Source organism: Sceloporus occidentalis, unplaced genomic scaffold (assembly GCF_023333645.1).
Source record: "Sceloporus occidentalis isolate IW3139 unplaced genomic scaffold, rSceOcc1.0.p SCAF_8, whole genome shotgun sequence".
Classification (NCBI taxonomy): Eukaryota; Metazoa; Chordata; class Lepidosauria; order Squamata; family Phrynosomatidae; genus Sceloporus; species Sceloporus occidentalis.
Genome location: NW_028316988.1, coordinates 30,817,594 through 30,833,742, shown reverse-complemented (window position 1 = coordinate 30,833,742; position 16,149 = coordinate 30,817,594). Strand labels below are relative to the sequence as shown.

General features: G+C 43.1%; 1 protein-coding gene across 4 annotated transcripts in view; it reads left to right on the top strand.

Annotated features, from left to right (window-relative positions):
* Positions 1-16,149, top strand: part of LOC149308513 (AT-rich interactive domain-containing protein 3A-like) — a 77,117-nt gene that overhangs the window by 18,891 nt on the left and 42,077 nt on the right. For all 4 annotated transcript variants that reach the window (XR_016282162.1, XR_016282161.1, XM_089535878.1 and 1 more), the window contains exon 3: positions 1,762-2,062. Coding sequence is in view for 2 of the 4 variants with exons in the window: in XM_089535878.1 (XP_089392004.1) it covers positions 1,762-2,062 (301 nt within the window). In the remaining 2 variants the exon portion in view is untranslated. The remainder of the gene's footprint in view (positions 1-1,761; positions 2,063-16,149) is intronic.

Below are 16,149 nucleotides of genomic sequence, written 5' to 3'. Positions count from 1 at the left end.
TGCTCAACCTAATAAAATAAATAAAACCATTATTTGTACCCTGCTTTTTGTTAAAATGATCAAAGTGGCTTACAGTGTTAGAAATGATACCTTTTGGGAATTGTGAGCAGAATAAGCACCCAAGTTACTAATAGCCTTAAAACTGTATGGTTTTCAAAGACCTTTTTTGTCGCCAGTAGAAAATGGCTTAAATTATAGACGGAGAAGAAATTTAGTGACAGTTTACATTCCTCCTGACTGGCCTAAAACGTCATTTAAAGTGTGGCAAAAATGTCCCCATACCTCCTAGAGTTCATACGGGTCGTTTTTCTTAAATTGACCTCTGATGGGCCCTGAAAACTATTCCTTTCCCTCATTTCTGGTTTAAAGCCATCCAGATTGACAGCCATCACTTCATATTGTGGCAGTGAGTTCCACAGATTAATAATAATAATAATTTGTTTTATTTATATACCACTATTCCAAAGATCATAGCGGTGAACAGCAAGTAAGCTAATTAGCAAGTAAGCTAATTTTGCCCCCAACGGTCTGGGTACCTTGTGCCTTGTGCCAGGAAGGCTGCTTCCGCACTGCAGAAATAAACCAGTTAGACACCGCTTTAACTGCCATGGCTATGGAGCCCTGGGATTTGTAGTTTGCGGTGGTCCCAGAGCTCTCAGACGGAGGAGATACAATAGCGCTCAATACTACAAATCCTAGATTTCCATAGCATCAAGTCAGTGCAGTTAAAGTGGTGCCAAACCGGTTTAATTCTGCACTGCGGACGCCGCCAAACGCCTTACACCTCCATCCTTTAATTTCACTGGATGATAGGTCTTTTCTATCCTTTAATTTCACTGGATGATGAGTTTTGTGGTTGTTATATTCAAAGAAAGGGAGACAAGCACCTCTTTCTTCCTCACTTCATCCATATCTTCAAAATGTTGTATATTTCAGTTACATCTCCCCGAACTTTCCTTTCCTCCCTTTTTGTTTGGAGGGAAACAAGTCCCAAATGTTGAAACTTTGGGGGAAGTTTCTCCAGGCCTTTCGATAATTTCATATCACTTCCTCTCTCTTTTTTAAACCTTCTCCAGTTCTACTAAAGATCGCATTTCCCTTTAAGCGAAATTTTCCACACCATAGTAACTTTTTTTAGAAAGATGGGGACGTTTTGGGGGGTGAATTTGTGCCTAAAATGGTGGCAAAAGTAGCCAGGATGGGGCTAGGGTGAGATTCATGCCACCCAGAGATTGTTGGGGTGCAACTCCCAGCATTCACCACTGTTTTTGGGGGGTGGTTTGGTTCTGTTTTAGGCCCCGGGAGGCCATTTTTTAACCAAAGGAAGTGAGCGGAAGTTAGTTCCTCTTTCAAAAAAGGCCTCTCCTAGGCCTAAACTCGAGAATCTTTGAGGGCAAAAAATACATGTTGAAAAATTTGCACACAATGTTTTTGTGTGCTGAAACGTGGTGGAAATGCCCCCCATAATCCTAGAAGTCCTTTGGGGGCAAAAAATAAATTTTGAAAGGTTGTATCACTTTTGGGGCCGTATATATTTTCAATCCGGTCGACCCCAAAAATGGTTCCGTGGTGCTGCACGCATCCCACAGGCCACACTTTGCTGATGGTTGGTTTCACTGTAATTCAAATACAGGCTCAGGACCCCCAATTTGGAACCGTTCTCCCACTAGGTGAGTTTCCAGACCCTCATGTTGTCGTCTTTTTTATGTCACCTTTCCTTCTTGGACCCCTTCCCCACCCTGCTGCCCCCCAACCCGGCAGGAAAGGCAAATGGGTCGGGGAGGATTTTGAAGATGATTTGGGCGACGAAGACGAGGACGATTACGATGAGGAGGACGAGATGGGCGAAGAAGCCTTGGGCCCAGGAGGGGCAGCCCACTCGAGCCCTGGAACCCCGCTCTTCCGAAAGCAGCCGGCCCCCCAACAATACCGAGGGGAGTCTTCCAGGATTTCAGGGGGCCCGGAGCGCCTGTCATCCGGGGTGTCCCACCAAGTCCTGTCCCAGCTGCAAACCCCGGTCCTCGACCATGGAGACTGGACCTACGAGGAACAGTTCAAACAGGTACGGACCCCAATTGGCATTTTCTTTTGTAGATCTTGTGCTTTTGTTGTATTCGAGGTTGGCATTTTGGGGAGTGTTGTGCCCGCCAGGGATCTCATTCAAGAATGAATCGTGTTGCAACTTGGAGGAATGTTGCGAGCAAAGTGCAGCAAGCTAGTTTGTTCAGATGTAATGACAAGTCAGAGCTCAGTCCATTGCATCCTGATGTATTGTTTCTGTTATTCTGGTTTGTGACTCCCAACAAACCGTGGCTAGTTTGTTCAGATGTAATGGCAAGGCAGATTTCTGTCAGCTGCAACCCGGCATGTTGTTATGTAGGAACCATGTTGTGAAGGTGTATCTGGGTTCCTCTTAGGGCCCAGGAAAACCTGCTTTCTGCCCCACTGGGTGGAAATTCCCAGAAGGTGACCTGGGATTGAGCAAAACCCACTAATGAAACTTGAAAGTACAGAATAATAGGCACTTGCCTTTTCATTGCTTTTAATTATAAAATGTAATTGGTGTGTTCTGAAGCTTGGCTGGCAGCTCCAGGAGATAATGATGGGTCTCTGCGGCACAGTTTTTGGAGGAGTCTTTGCTCTCCTCAGAGGAAACGGCTGTGCAAAAACAACTATTTGCAAGTGGTGCAGTTTGAAAATGCAACACATCTCAGCCAGGGAGTCTAAAAAAAGGAATCGGTTCTTTAATGGAGGCTTTTTAAATTATAAGTCAGGGTGGGGAAATCGGAGAACTTGCACGATCCGGGGCCATTTTCTGTTTCCTCCTAAACCCATTGAGGCAACGCCAGCACTCACAACAAAATGGTTTCTATAAAAGAAAATCTGCACAGTACCTACAAGATGTGGGCAATTGTGGAAGACTAGGGGGGCACTTTAGCCATGCTCCAAAGAACATGGAAGGCCACAACCCTCGCTGCCACTGCTCTTTTGAGAACACTTTCGCTGTGCATTTCTGCATGGTCGTGGGGTTGGAATAGATGGCCCCTTGGGGTCCCTTCCATCTCTATAATTCTATGAGTTTTTTAGACAACGTGCATCAGAAAGTATGCAGTTTACTAATGCAGTTTCAATACATTGTCTGCAACATTGCTACGGAGTCATAAAGTTACAGACATAACAACGTCTTGGGGTAGCCATGTTGGCCAGGTAGCAGATCCAACAACATCCAGACATGCTCTCTGAAGATGCCAGCTGCAGATGCTGGCGAAACATCTGGAACAAACTCTTCTAGAACATGGCCAAATAACCTGGAAAAAATGGGATAATGTTGATCTTGACCACTGCTTTTATTTTATTACTTGTTAAAAATGAGTAATTTAAAAATATATATTACGGATTTTATGCATTCTGTGTTCCGTCAGCAGTTGCGGCGGTGAGAAAGTTGCATGACGCGGAAAGCCTAGTAGGTGCAAATTTGCATCTCTATGGCTGCGTCTGCACTGCAGAAACAATCCGGTTGGGCACCACTTTAACTGCCATGTCTCAGTGCTGTGGAATTCTGGGAAGTGCCATTTGTTGAGGCGCCAGATTGGCACCACTTTAACTGCCATGACTTTTGTTTATTTTGCAGAAATGCCAAAATAACCTGGTTTGCCGCCACTTTAAGAGTGACACCTTTGCTTTCCGATGGTTCAGTGTACACAACCTTTTGTTTCATGCTCAAAATTGTTTAAATGTTGTGTATCAAATTACCTTCAGACTATGCATGTAAGGTGTGTGTGAAACGTAGGTGAATTTTGTGTTTACACATGGGTCTCAAGATATCTCACGTACACGCAAATATTCCAAAATCCAAAACACCTTTGGTCCCAAGCATTTCAGGTAAGGGAGGCTCAGCTCTTATCTTTCTGATCTGAGAGCAAAGGAGGGATTGAAAAGAACATGCACATTTTTTTTCCAGTTGAAATTCAGTGGTGTCAAAGTCTGCAAAGGAGGTTGTTGGTCTGGGAATATTCCTCCCTGTTTGCAAAACCCCTGACCATCCTCTAGCTTTTCCCGGATCCTGCAATAAAAACTGCTTTCTTTGGAACAGACTTGCCACTTCTGTGCCGAGATTTAAATAGCGTTAAAGCTGGTTTTTGCAGGGAAATTCCCACAAATTCCTCCAAAGGTCTTTGGTTTTCCTGATCTTTTTAGACAATCCTTCAGGCATTTTAAGTTTGAGCAGGCGAGAATGGAAGACTTGTTTTGGATGACAGATACCAGAATCTCCTCACCAAACCAAACCATTTTGTTGTTATTATTATTTTTGAAAATATCTCCCAGAGTTGCAATCATTTTGGCCGGGTTTTTTGGGTGCTGTAGTCTAAAAAAAGAACTTTTCCAAGCTCCGAATGAGAAATATTAGCTCTGCAAAAGGACTGTTTTCTTTAGCTGAAGGAGAAGATCTGGATGGGCTCAAGAAAGTCTCACCCAGCAGGATTCCATTTAAATTAACTATTAGTTTTCTCTGCGGTTTTCATTCTGGAAGAATTTACTGTATTCCTGATGTTTCACCTGCATCTGTGGCTGGCATCTTCAGAGGTTGGTGGCATGGAAGTGTGTGTTGTTGTTTGGGAGGAAGTGGTTTACATGTTAATGGTGGAGTTAGTTTGTGTGTTATCCTGTGTTGAATGGCCCAGCCTGGATGTGTGTTGTGGGGGGAGGGATACGCAAAAGAAAGTTTATATTTCCTTACATTTTGGATATGTTAAGTGCTGCAGAGCAGGGAATCCAATATGTATATGTATATGTATATATATTCCAGTCAAACAAGGGTTGACAGCTAAAAGGAGTAGTAGAAGAAGGGTGGCAGGGTGGCAGAGTGGTTGGGGCATTGGACTATGACTCTAGAAGGCAGGATATGATCATAATAATAAAATACTCATAATAAGAAAGAGGATGAGGCACAGTAAATGTGGCAGCCATAATTCAACTCAAACACCTGGGGCCTGGATGGACATATATATCCGACTAGCTCCCCCGACTACTGCGTTCCGATGTTTTAAATCTCAAGTATTTTCCGCTTTGAACAAGACATTTTCAACGGTTGAGAGGTCCTCACCACAGACAAGACGAAACTCTTATTTGCATCCCTCTTGAACTAGAATGGGTGGATATGTGCGCACTAGCACATTTGAATGTGGCCTTTTGTGTTTCTAGGGAAATGGCGGTCCTTCCCTGCCCAGGTTTCACAGTTGGGCGTAAAAGCTTCCTACTTGCACATCTCTGTCTGACATGTGCATCTTTGAGCTGTTGTGCACTGGAAGCATGTTCCTGTGCTGTTCTGAGCACTGGAATTAACCAAAAGGGATTTCAACAGGAAGAAATGTAAAGTATTTCATCTAGCCAGGAAAAAATGAAACGCACAGATATAGGATGGGTGACACCTGGCTTGAAAGCAATACATGCAAAACAGATATAGAGGTCTTAGTAGACTATAGGCCCAAACGGACAGCCAAAATAAAGCTGCTTCAGGTCACTTTGGAGGTGTGCTGTTTAAATGATGCATGCGTCCTAAGAGGCCAGAAGCTGTGCCAAAGCTGCGCTCCAGTCCTTCTGGCCTCTTAGAACGCATGCATCATTTAAATAGCATACCTCCAAAGTGACTGAAGCAGCTTTATTGTGGCCTGTCTGTTCGGGCCCTATAGGTTAACATGAGCCAACAGTGTGATGCTGCAGCCATAAAGCCCAATGCAATTCTAGGCTGCATCAATAGGAGTGTAGAGGAGGGAAATAATAGTACTGCTCTGTTCTGCTTTGGTCAGACCTCAGCTGCAATACTGTGTCCAGTTCTGGGCACCACAATGCAAAAAGGATATTTATACATTGAAAGGCACCCAGCGAAGGACAACCAAGATGGTTAAAAGTCTGGAAGCTAAGTCTTATGAGGCATGACTAAGGAGCTTTGTCTGAGAATACAAAATACTTGTTTTCTGTTGCTCTTAGGTTGCTAATGTTCCTTCCTCCGATCTTCACTCCTGCCTTTGAGTCTAAGTCTCTATGATTGTTTCTTCACAGAGGTTGAATAAATAGGGTTATAGGATGCAGCCTTGCCTGACTCCTTTCCCAATAGGCAACCATTCTCTTTCTCCCTACTCAGTTCTCATGGCAGTCCCTTGACCCTGAGCATCAGGGCTGTCAAATGTATTGACCCTCCCATGTCTTTAAGAGCACTCCATAGCCTTTCATGATCTATGCAGTCAAAGGCTTTGCTGTAGTCAATAAAGCACCTCCAGATTTCCTTTTGGAATTCCTTGGTGTGCTAAATTTTACATCGTATGATTGCAATGTGGTCCCTAGTGCCTCTTCCTTTCCCAAACTCAGCTTGCATCTCTGGGATTTCTCTCTCCAAGTATCATTGGCGTCTATGTTGCAGAATTTTGAGCATAAGTTTGCTTGCGTGGGAGATCATGGTCCTATAGTTGCTGCAGTCTCTTGTGTCTCCTTTTTTTGTGGATGGGAATGTATATTGATAGTTTCCAATCTGCTGGCTATCGTTTTGTCTTCCATATCTGTTGACCTATGTTGGTTAGCGCTAGAGTTGACTCTGTCAATGTGGATGGGAGCAGTTCGATTGGAACATCGTCGGTTCCTGGCGACTGCATTGTTTTGTGGGTTTTTTTGCCATTTCTCTTATTGTGGTTTGTAGATGGTAGTTACTGCAATCTTTGGTACCTCCTTATTTGTGTATAGGAATATACATCAGTCGTTTCCAACTCTTCAGATCTTATTATCGTCTCTCACCTATTGCTAGAAGGGACCTGCGGGGACGACAAGCGGAGAGACAGAAAAGGCTAATTTTAAACCACGTAGACCACCCCCATCCTGAAATCTTCAGGAAGCAAAAGAGTGTCTGGGTCCCTTCCTCCTCCTCTTCTTTTTGCCTCTGTTTGATGAGTCTGGAGGGGAGACAGAATCAGGAAAGGCCTTAAAGCTATTTGGAGGAAATGGCTTTCCGCAGACCTTCCCACCAGGGTCTGCCTTTGATGTTTTAGCTGTAAAATACACTGGGGGGTGGGGGGTTGAGGATGAGGAGGAGTCCCCCTTCCTCTCCTTTGCCTCCAAATGGAAAGAGGAACAGGAGCAGATGGGACCCAGATGGGAAAAGAAGAGGGTGTTTCCAATGCGAAAAAGGCTGCAAAAACTAACCACCAAAAATTTAACATTAAAAAAAAATTAACAGGAGCCTCTGAGCATGCAATTTGGAAGTGCATGGAATTTGGAAATACGTGGGATTTGGAAATGCACAAAATTTGGAAGTGTATGCATTTTGGAAATGCGTGCATTTTACATTCTATTTGCCTTATTCAAACCCTTTTGGAGAACTGGGTCAAGAACGCTGGTTTAAAATTGGAGCCCAGTTGTTTTTGAGCTTGGAAGAGATGTCCATCCATCCAAGGAGCCCACAGATTAGCCTGTCTATTATGCCACCAGATGCATTAAACCAAAGATTCCCAAACTCTGGCCTTCAAGTGGTTTGGATTTCAGCTCCCAGAATCCCAGACCCTTGACCAATATGACTGTGGCTTCTGGGAGCTGAAGTCCCAAACACCTGGAGGACCACACCTGGAGGGCCATGACTTTTTATACTACACATGCCCCAAGCCCCAAAGCAGATCTGGACCAAGCCTAGGAAGAGAGCCAATGTGGTGTAGTGGTTTGAACGTTGGCGTACGGCCATGGAAACCCACTGGCTGCCTTCGTGCAAGTTGCACCCTCTCAGCCTCAGAGGATGGTTAAGCTTGGTGCAAGTTGCACCCTCTCAACCTCCCCTGAACAAATCTTGCCAAGAAAACCCCATGACAGGCTCACCTTAGGGTCACCACACAAGTCTGAAACGCCTTGAAAGCACACAACAAGTGTTTTGGCTGGGTTTGCCTTGCACGAAGAGAAAAACCTTCATCTGCTTGCAGAAAGCGAACATCAAAAATGAATTGGCAGCACACAGCATAGAATCGTAGAGTTGGAAGATACCACAAGGGCCATCCAGTCCAACCCCATTTTGCCTTGCAGGAACTCTCAACCAAAGCATCCCCAACAGATGGCTATCCAGCCTCTGCTTAAAGACCTCCAAGGAAAGAGACTCCACTAATGCCTCCAACAATGCCCAGGAACCTTGGGCAGCTTGGATGGAGTTGGTGCTCTTTCCAAGGCAGTGTTTCTAGTTTCCTGCAGGATTAGTCTGATTCTCTCCTCCACTCTTCTTTGCACCTGCCTTGCATCCTCCTCCTTGGTATTAAGCCAGCAGCTTGCTTTCTCCTTAGGAAACCTGGGTTAAGAAGTCACTTGGCATCTTGCTGTGCCAAGGGCCCGCCCTTTGCCCAGGAGAGCCCCATGATAGTGGAGATCTGGCAAGTCTGGTCTTGCGCATCTTCTCTCTGCCCCATCTTGTTTACATTCCTCCGTCTCTCTCCCTCCCCTCTGTCTTCTCCGACGGGCCTCTCTCGGCTTGCCAGGGCGGCTCTGGTTGGCAGCCAGTCAGCCAGCGGGCATGGAGAGCCTTCCCAGAGCGTGGCTTGCTGGAGCTGGGCCAGGGAAGCTCCCTGCCGGATGCAAACCCCTGGCAGGGATCCAGAGGTGAACATGCAGTGCCTCCCTCTCTGCATCCCTTCCTCTGACATGTGCCGGAAAGGACTTTCCTGACACCCAAGAAGCTGGCGGTTCCTTTCTGTCACCCCACAACTTTGCTTTGACCATTGCGGTGGGTCGTTGTGGGAGTTGCCGCGTGGCAAGCAGGGCTCTGGAATTGGAGTCAATGGAAATGTGACAACCCTGTCTCTAATATGTCCTATCCAGGGGTAGCTGTGTAGCAAAGTACAACAGCATCCAAAATCCACAAAACAGTGAAACTTTTTTATTGGGACAAACAAAATGCACCAAATGCATGTTGCAAGAGCTTCGCCATTTTCAAAACTTTACTTACTTGATGCAATAGCATCCCAAATCCACAAGACAGTGATACCTTTTTGAGACCAAGCAAAATGCACGAAAGATGAGTTGCAAGAGCTTCGCTGTTTCCAAAAATATATTTACTTGATACAGAAATGTCCCGAATCTACAAGACAGTGATACATTTATTGGGAACCAAAATACCGGTACACGTTCCCAATAAAGTGGGAAAGCTTACTTGATACAGTAACATCCCCAAATGCACAAAACAGTGAAACTTTTACTGGGACAACCAAAATGCACCAAATACACGTTGCAAGAGCTTTGCTGTTGCTGTATCAAGTAAATAAAGTTTTTGTAACTAGCAAAACTCTTGCAACATGTATTTGGTGCATTTTGTCTGATACAATAAAGACATTGCTGCCTTGTGGATTTTGGCTGTTATTGTATCAAGTAAATAAAATATTTGTAACACCAAAGCTCTTGCGACCTATCTTTTGTGCATTTTGATTATTCCAATAAATGTATCACTGTCTTGTGGAATTGGGATGTTTCTGTATCAAGTAAATAGAACGTATCTTTTGTGCATTTTGCTTGGCCTCAAAAAGGTACCACTGTCCCGTGGATTTGGGATGTTACTGTATCATTCCAAATCCACAAGACAATGATACCTTTACTGGTAACCAAAATACATGTTGCAAGAGCTTTGCTGTTTGAAATATATATATATATATATATCATAGAACAGTGATGGTAAACCTTTTACAGACCGAGTGCCCAAACTGCAACCCAGACCCCACTTATTTATTGCAAAGTGCCACGTCCCTCTGGCTTTCTAGTAAGAAACTCTGGCAAACTCTGTGCTAGGGTGACAGCATGTGTGCGCACAGAGAGGGCTCTGAGTGCCACCTCTGGCACGCGTGCCATAGGTTCGCCATCACTGTCATAGAATCATAGAGTTGGAAGAGACCGCAAGGACCATCCAGTCCATACACACACACACTACTACTACTACTACTACTACTACTGATTCTCACCACCCACCTGCCCACCCACACTATTTCTCCACTTCCTTATACTGTATATAATATTTATGCCTTTACAATCTTTATTGTGGTTGTGTGCCTTCAAGTCTTTTCCAACTTATGGCAACCCTAAGGAGAACCTATCATAGGTTTTGGGTTTTTTTTTTTTTTTTGTCCAGGTTTGCCCTTGCCATCCTCTGAGGCTGAGAGAGTGTGACTTGCCCAAGGTAACCCAGGAGATTTCCATTGCCAAGCCGGGATTCGAACCCTGGGTCCTAGCCCAGTGACCAAACCACTAGTCCATGCTCGCTTCTTTTTCTTCTTTTATCATCATTACTATGCCTCAGATGCTTTTTAAACTCCTTAAAAGTGAGTGGTTGACCTATTATTTTTTTCCCCAGCTTTTGTGTTATAAATTGCTCTAGCTCCATTGCCTTTTAGAGAGTCAGCGTGGGTCGTGGTTTGAGTGTTGGACTGTGCTTCTGGAGACCAGGGTTCGAATCATGGCTCTGCCATGAAACCTACTGGGTGACCTTGGTCAAGTCACACCTTCTCAGCCCCAGAAAACCCCATGGCGGGTTTGCCTTAGGATCACCAAAGTCGGAAACGACTTGAAGGCACCCAGCAACGACAAAATCTTATTTCCATCCCACCTTTTCCCCGAGATTGGGAATCAGTTCGGTTGCTGGTGTGTGCCTTCGACTTTTCGTTTCCAACTTACGACGACCCGAAGGCCAACCTATCATGAGGTTTCCTTGGCAAGATTTGTTCAGATGAGCTTTGCTATGGCCATCCTCTGAGGCTGCGAGAGTGTGGCTTGTCCCAAGGTCTGGGTCACTTTTTCTGCATGCTGCATGTTACACCTTTGGAACTATACCTCCCCCCAAAAAAATACAACCCTGTGGACAAATGACGCAAATGAGGGCTGCCCCTACTCCCCCTAAAGGCAACATTTCCAAACTTTGCAGAATTTTGAAATATATCTGCTTCAGCTGAGAAATGTGAAAGCTTGGAGATGGCTGCAATTCAGTGCAGACTGGGACTGGAATCGGCTGGTATTTCATTTCCTCTTCCTCCTTTCCGGACAGTACAAGATTGGGCAAGACACTGCACAAAAAGGTTAATATGCCGGTAAATCTGCCAAAGAGCAGCCATGCTTGCTGCTTCTTCCACAATGCCTTTGCCTCCTCCCTTACTGAAAATAAAGAAATGACGTTGCCTTGGAAGTTCCTGTTGCATTTTTATATTTTTATATTTTCATATTTGATTAAGACTGTTGGATGCACAGGAAAAAAGTTGATTTGAAGGCATTGGCAGTGAGGGTGGCACTTTCTGGGAGCGGAGGAGGGGCAAGGAGAGTGCGAAAACATCCACGAAACAAGGAAGGATGTTGCAAAAGAACTTAGCTTGCACAGTTCTCGCATTGTGCATCATCCAACAAGGTGAAAGGGTTGTTGTGTACTTTCCAACCATCCTGATTTGGCAGAGAAAGTTCCAGTTTAATCCTCTGCTGTCCCACTTTTTCAGCTGCTTTTAAAATGTCCCTCCTCCTCCTTTGCCCTCAGCCTCCATTGCTTCAAAGTGCAAAAGTTGGTTTACTTGGCATGGAAAGGAGGGAGGATTCCCTTTGACTCAATAGGGCTGATATTCCCAAGGTCATCAGTTGACGTTGGGTGCCTTCAAGACCTTTCCAACTTTCGATGACCCTAAGGTCTATGGGTTTTCTTGGCCAGAGAGGAGTTGCTGTTACCTTCCTCTGAGGCTGAGATAGTGTGGCTTGCCCATGTTCACCCAGTGGGTTTCCATGACCAACCAGGATCTCATATCTCCAGTCTCTGAGTGTCTAGCACTCAGAACACTACACATGCTGGCTGTAAAAATAGAGTTTTCTTGGCAAGCTTGGTTCAGAAGGGGTTTGTTATTGCCTTCCTCTGAGGCTGAGAGAGTGTGACTTGCCCATGTTCACCCAATGGGTTTTCATGACTGATCAGGGACTCATACCCGCAGTATCCCCAAGTCCTAGTCCAGCATTCAGAGTGCTGCACCATGCTGGCTGTAAAAATACACTATTCCGGGCCAGATTTGTTCAAAGGACACTTGCTGTTACTTTCCTCTGAGGCTGAGAGAGTGTGACTTGGCCAAAGTCACCCAGTGTGTTTCCAGATGGAGATCTGAACACTTCCAACACTCAAACCACTACATCAAGCTGGTTCTTTGGTCCATGTTTTTGAGGAAGGAGGAGGACAGGTAAGGCAAAGCTAGGCAAAGCATCCAAAGACTCCAGCTCTTCTTTAGCCTGGAGAACACCTGGATTTTGTGTCTTGCCTTGGAAGCATGAGCTTGTGCCTTTTAAAGCGCAAAATGTAGTAACATTGCGATATGCAGGTGCAGCAGTTTGCCATCCTCTCCCCTGGGAACCGGAGCAGGAAAGACCAAAACCAGCCCATTTGAATTGCAGGCGAGGTTAGGAGCTGGACTAGTGGATTCAGGTGATAAGAAAAGAGATTCCACCTAAACATCAGGAAGATTTTTCCTCCGCTGTCATTGCTGTTGGAGAGTGGAATTGATTTCTTTGGTGGGCTCTCCATCTTTGGAGGCCTTCAAAGAGAGCTTGGATGGGCCTCTTTCGAGAGTGCTTTAGTTATGGATTCCTGCATGGCAGGGGGTTGGATTGGATGACTCTTGGGGTCCCCTTCCAACGCTGAAGATGCTATCATTCTGTGGAATAAGAGAAAACTGAGAGGTGACAACTATGCCTTCAAGTTCCCTGTCGACTTATGGCAACCCCATACATTTCATAGGGTTATCTTACGGAAGAAATCCTCAGAGGTGCATGGGATTCATTTCTGGTCTCCCGTCCAAGCACTAACCAGGGCTGACACTGTTTAGCTTCTAAGATCAGATTGCATTGTGTGTGTGCCTTCAAATATGGTCCCTTTGAGTTTCATAGGATTTTCTTAGACAAGGAATCCTCAGAGGTGGTTTTGTCTGTTTCTTCCTCTGAAATAGAGCCTCGAGCACATGGGACTCAATACTGGTCTCCCATCCAAGTCCTAACTGGGGCTGACTCCACTTTGCTTCCACGATCAGATGGGATCTGGTGCCCTTAACTGTATTTAGGCCTGCCTTAAACAGGGTTTTCTTAGGTAAAGAATCCTTGGAGATGGTTTTGCCAGTTCCTTCCTCAGAAATAGAGCCTACAGTGCCTGGAATTCATTGGTGGTCTCCCCTCCAAGTACTAACCAAGATTTACCCTGCTTAACTGCCAAGATCAGAAGGTCAGATCTTTGTCCCACATTTCATAGATGAAAAACCAGGGCACAAGTGGCCTTTGGGACATTAGCAGGAACCTCTTGACTGCAATGGCTTTTCAAGAGTGGGATGTTCTGCCTCGGAAGTGGGGGGCTCTCCTTCTTTGCAGACATAGAATCATAGAGTCCGAAGAGACTGCAAGGGCCATCCAGTCCAACCCCATTCTGCCGTGCAGGAACTCTCAATCAAAGCATTCCCATTGACAGATGGCCATCCAGCCTCTGTTTAAAGACCTCTAAGGAAGGAGACCTTTAAATGGATGTCAGATGGGCATCTTTCGGGAATGCTTGGGCTGTGTATCCCTGCATGGCAGGAGGGTTGGACTAGGTGACCCTTGGAGTACCTTCCAACTCTACAATTCTGCGTTTTCGTCTGTAATCCAAGTAAAGGTATTTCAGAACCCTGAATTTCAGTTTTTACTTCCAAGTGTTTCCCGTTTTTATTTTTTTATTTTTTTATATATAATCTTTATTGAATTTTAATGTATAAAAAAGAGAAAGTCAAGCACATTTCTAGTCAATATAGTCATACATTGTTACTTTACTCTTCTCTCCCCCTCCCCCCTCCCCCCTTTATTGTTCTTTGTGTTGCTGAACTCTTAGCTACAATTTTTAATTCCTCATAAAATCAGATATTAACTCTTTATCTCTTGTTTATCCTTACTCTTATGCTTAATTACTAAGACTATATTTTTCATACGTCCTCTTTTTTCTTGTTTTAACAAACCAAGTATTATCCCTTCACTTTTACTTAATACATTTTTTACATATTCACTATATACTTATCTATTTTTGCTTAGTTATTTTTCTATCTCTTATCAGATTGGTATATTTGCAGCAGCCTTGTCCAAGTATCGTTCCCTTCTTCTTCCTCTTTCTCATTTAATGCCATTGTTAATTTGTCCATTTCCCATACCCCTAGACTTTTTTCTAGCCAGATCTCTATATCCGGCGCCTCTTTGCTTTTCCATTGCTTTGCTAATACTATCCTTGCTACCGTAATCAAATATAGTATGGTCTTCTTTTCTTTTCTTAATTCTTTATTTTCGATTATATTCAGCAGGCACATTTCTGGGAGTAATGGAAATTCTATTTGAGTTATTTTCATTAGAATCCTATGCACTTTAATCCAAAAATTTTTTATTACGGGGCATATCCACCACATATGGTAGAAACTACCTATACCTTTTTCACACTTCCAACATAATGCTTTATCTTTTTTATATATTTTTGCTATTCTGCTCGGGGTAAGATACCATCTATGTATCATTTTATAATAATTTTCTTTAATATCCATGCATAATGTAAACTTGAGATCTTTCCCCCATGCTTTTTCCCAGCTTTCTAATTGGATATTATGGCCTATGTTTTGTGCCCATTTTATCATTCCTTGTTTTATATGATTTTGTTCTAGTTCCAACTTTAAATTTTTTTTATAGAATTTTGCTATCTTTTTTCCTTTCCCATCTTCTAATATTATATCTAATTCTGTTTTTTTGTCCATTATGCCATATTGATTCACATCTGTTCGGTATCTTTCCCTTAGTTGATAATACAGAAACCATGATATATTATAACCCTCCGCATATAGATTTTCCCTTGTTTTCATAATTGTTTTCCCTTCCTCCCATTTCAATAAATCTTTGTACTTTAGCCATGCCTTACCCTCTGTTTTCCCTCTTTGAAAAAGTGCCTCGTGTGGGGAGGTCCAATCTGGTAGTTGGCTATAAATTTTTCCTTTATATATTTTCCATACCCTCCATAATGATCTTCTTATAATATGATCTTTGAACTCTTTATTTAATTCCACCCTATCTAACCATATATAAGCATGCCAGCCGTATCTCAAATTGAATCCTTCTAGTTTTAATGTTTTTTCATCTTTCAACTCTATCCACGTCCTTATCCACTCCATACAACATGCATCAAAATACAATTTAAAATCTGGCATTCCTAGTCCTCCTCTTTCCTTAGCATCTGTCAAGGTTTCCCATTTAATTCTCGCTTTCCTTCCTGCCCAAATGAACTTTCTTAAATCTTTCTCCCATTCACTGAACACTTTATTGTTAACTATTATTGGTATATTTTGGAATAGAAATAATATTTTTGGTAATACACTCATTTTCACAATCGCTATTCTCCCTAATAAAGATAATTGTAGCTTCGACCATTTTTCCAGATTCTTTTTTATATCTTGCCAGTTTGTTTTATAATTGTTGTCAAATAATTCACTATTTTTTTTCGTAATCTGAATTCCCAAATATTTAACCTTTTTCTGTATTTGTATTCCTGATTTTCCCTGTAATTCTTTTTGTTTGCTTTCCTTGATATTAAATGCAATTATTGCTGACTTTTCTTTATTAATTTTTAATCCCGCTAGATTTCCAAATTCATTTATTATTTCCAAAATTCTGATAATGTTTTCAACTGGGTTTTCTACTATTACCATTACATCATCTGCGAATGCCCGAATCCTTATTTCCTCTCCTTTAATCCTGGCTCCTTGTATCCTTTCTTCCTGCCTTATTCTGCTACATAATATTTCTAGACACATTATAAATAAAAGGGGTGACAAAGGACAACCTTGTCTTGTACCTTTATTGATTATAAATTCTTTTGTTTTAACATTATTTATTATAACTTTTGCTTTTTGTTCTTTGTATATCTCCTCTATCCATGACTGAACGTTGATCCCAAAATCCAATTTTTTTAACAATTTTATCAAGAAAACCCAGTTCAAATTATCGAAGGCCTTTTCTGCATCCAAAAATAGCATAGCTGCTTCCTTTCCTGGTTTTTTTTCCATAATATTCTATCAAATTTAATATTATTCTTATATTTTGCTTTGCCTATCTGTTTGGTAAAAAGCCACATTGATCTTC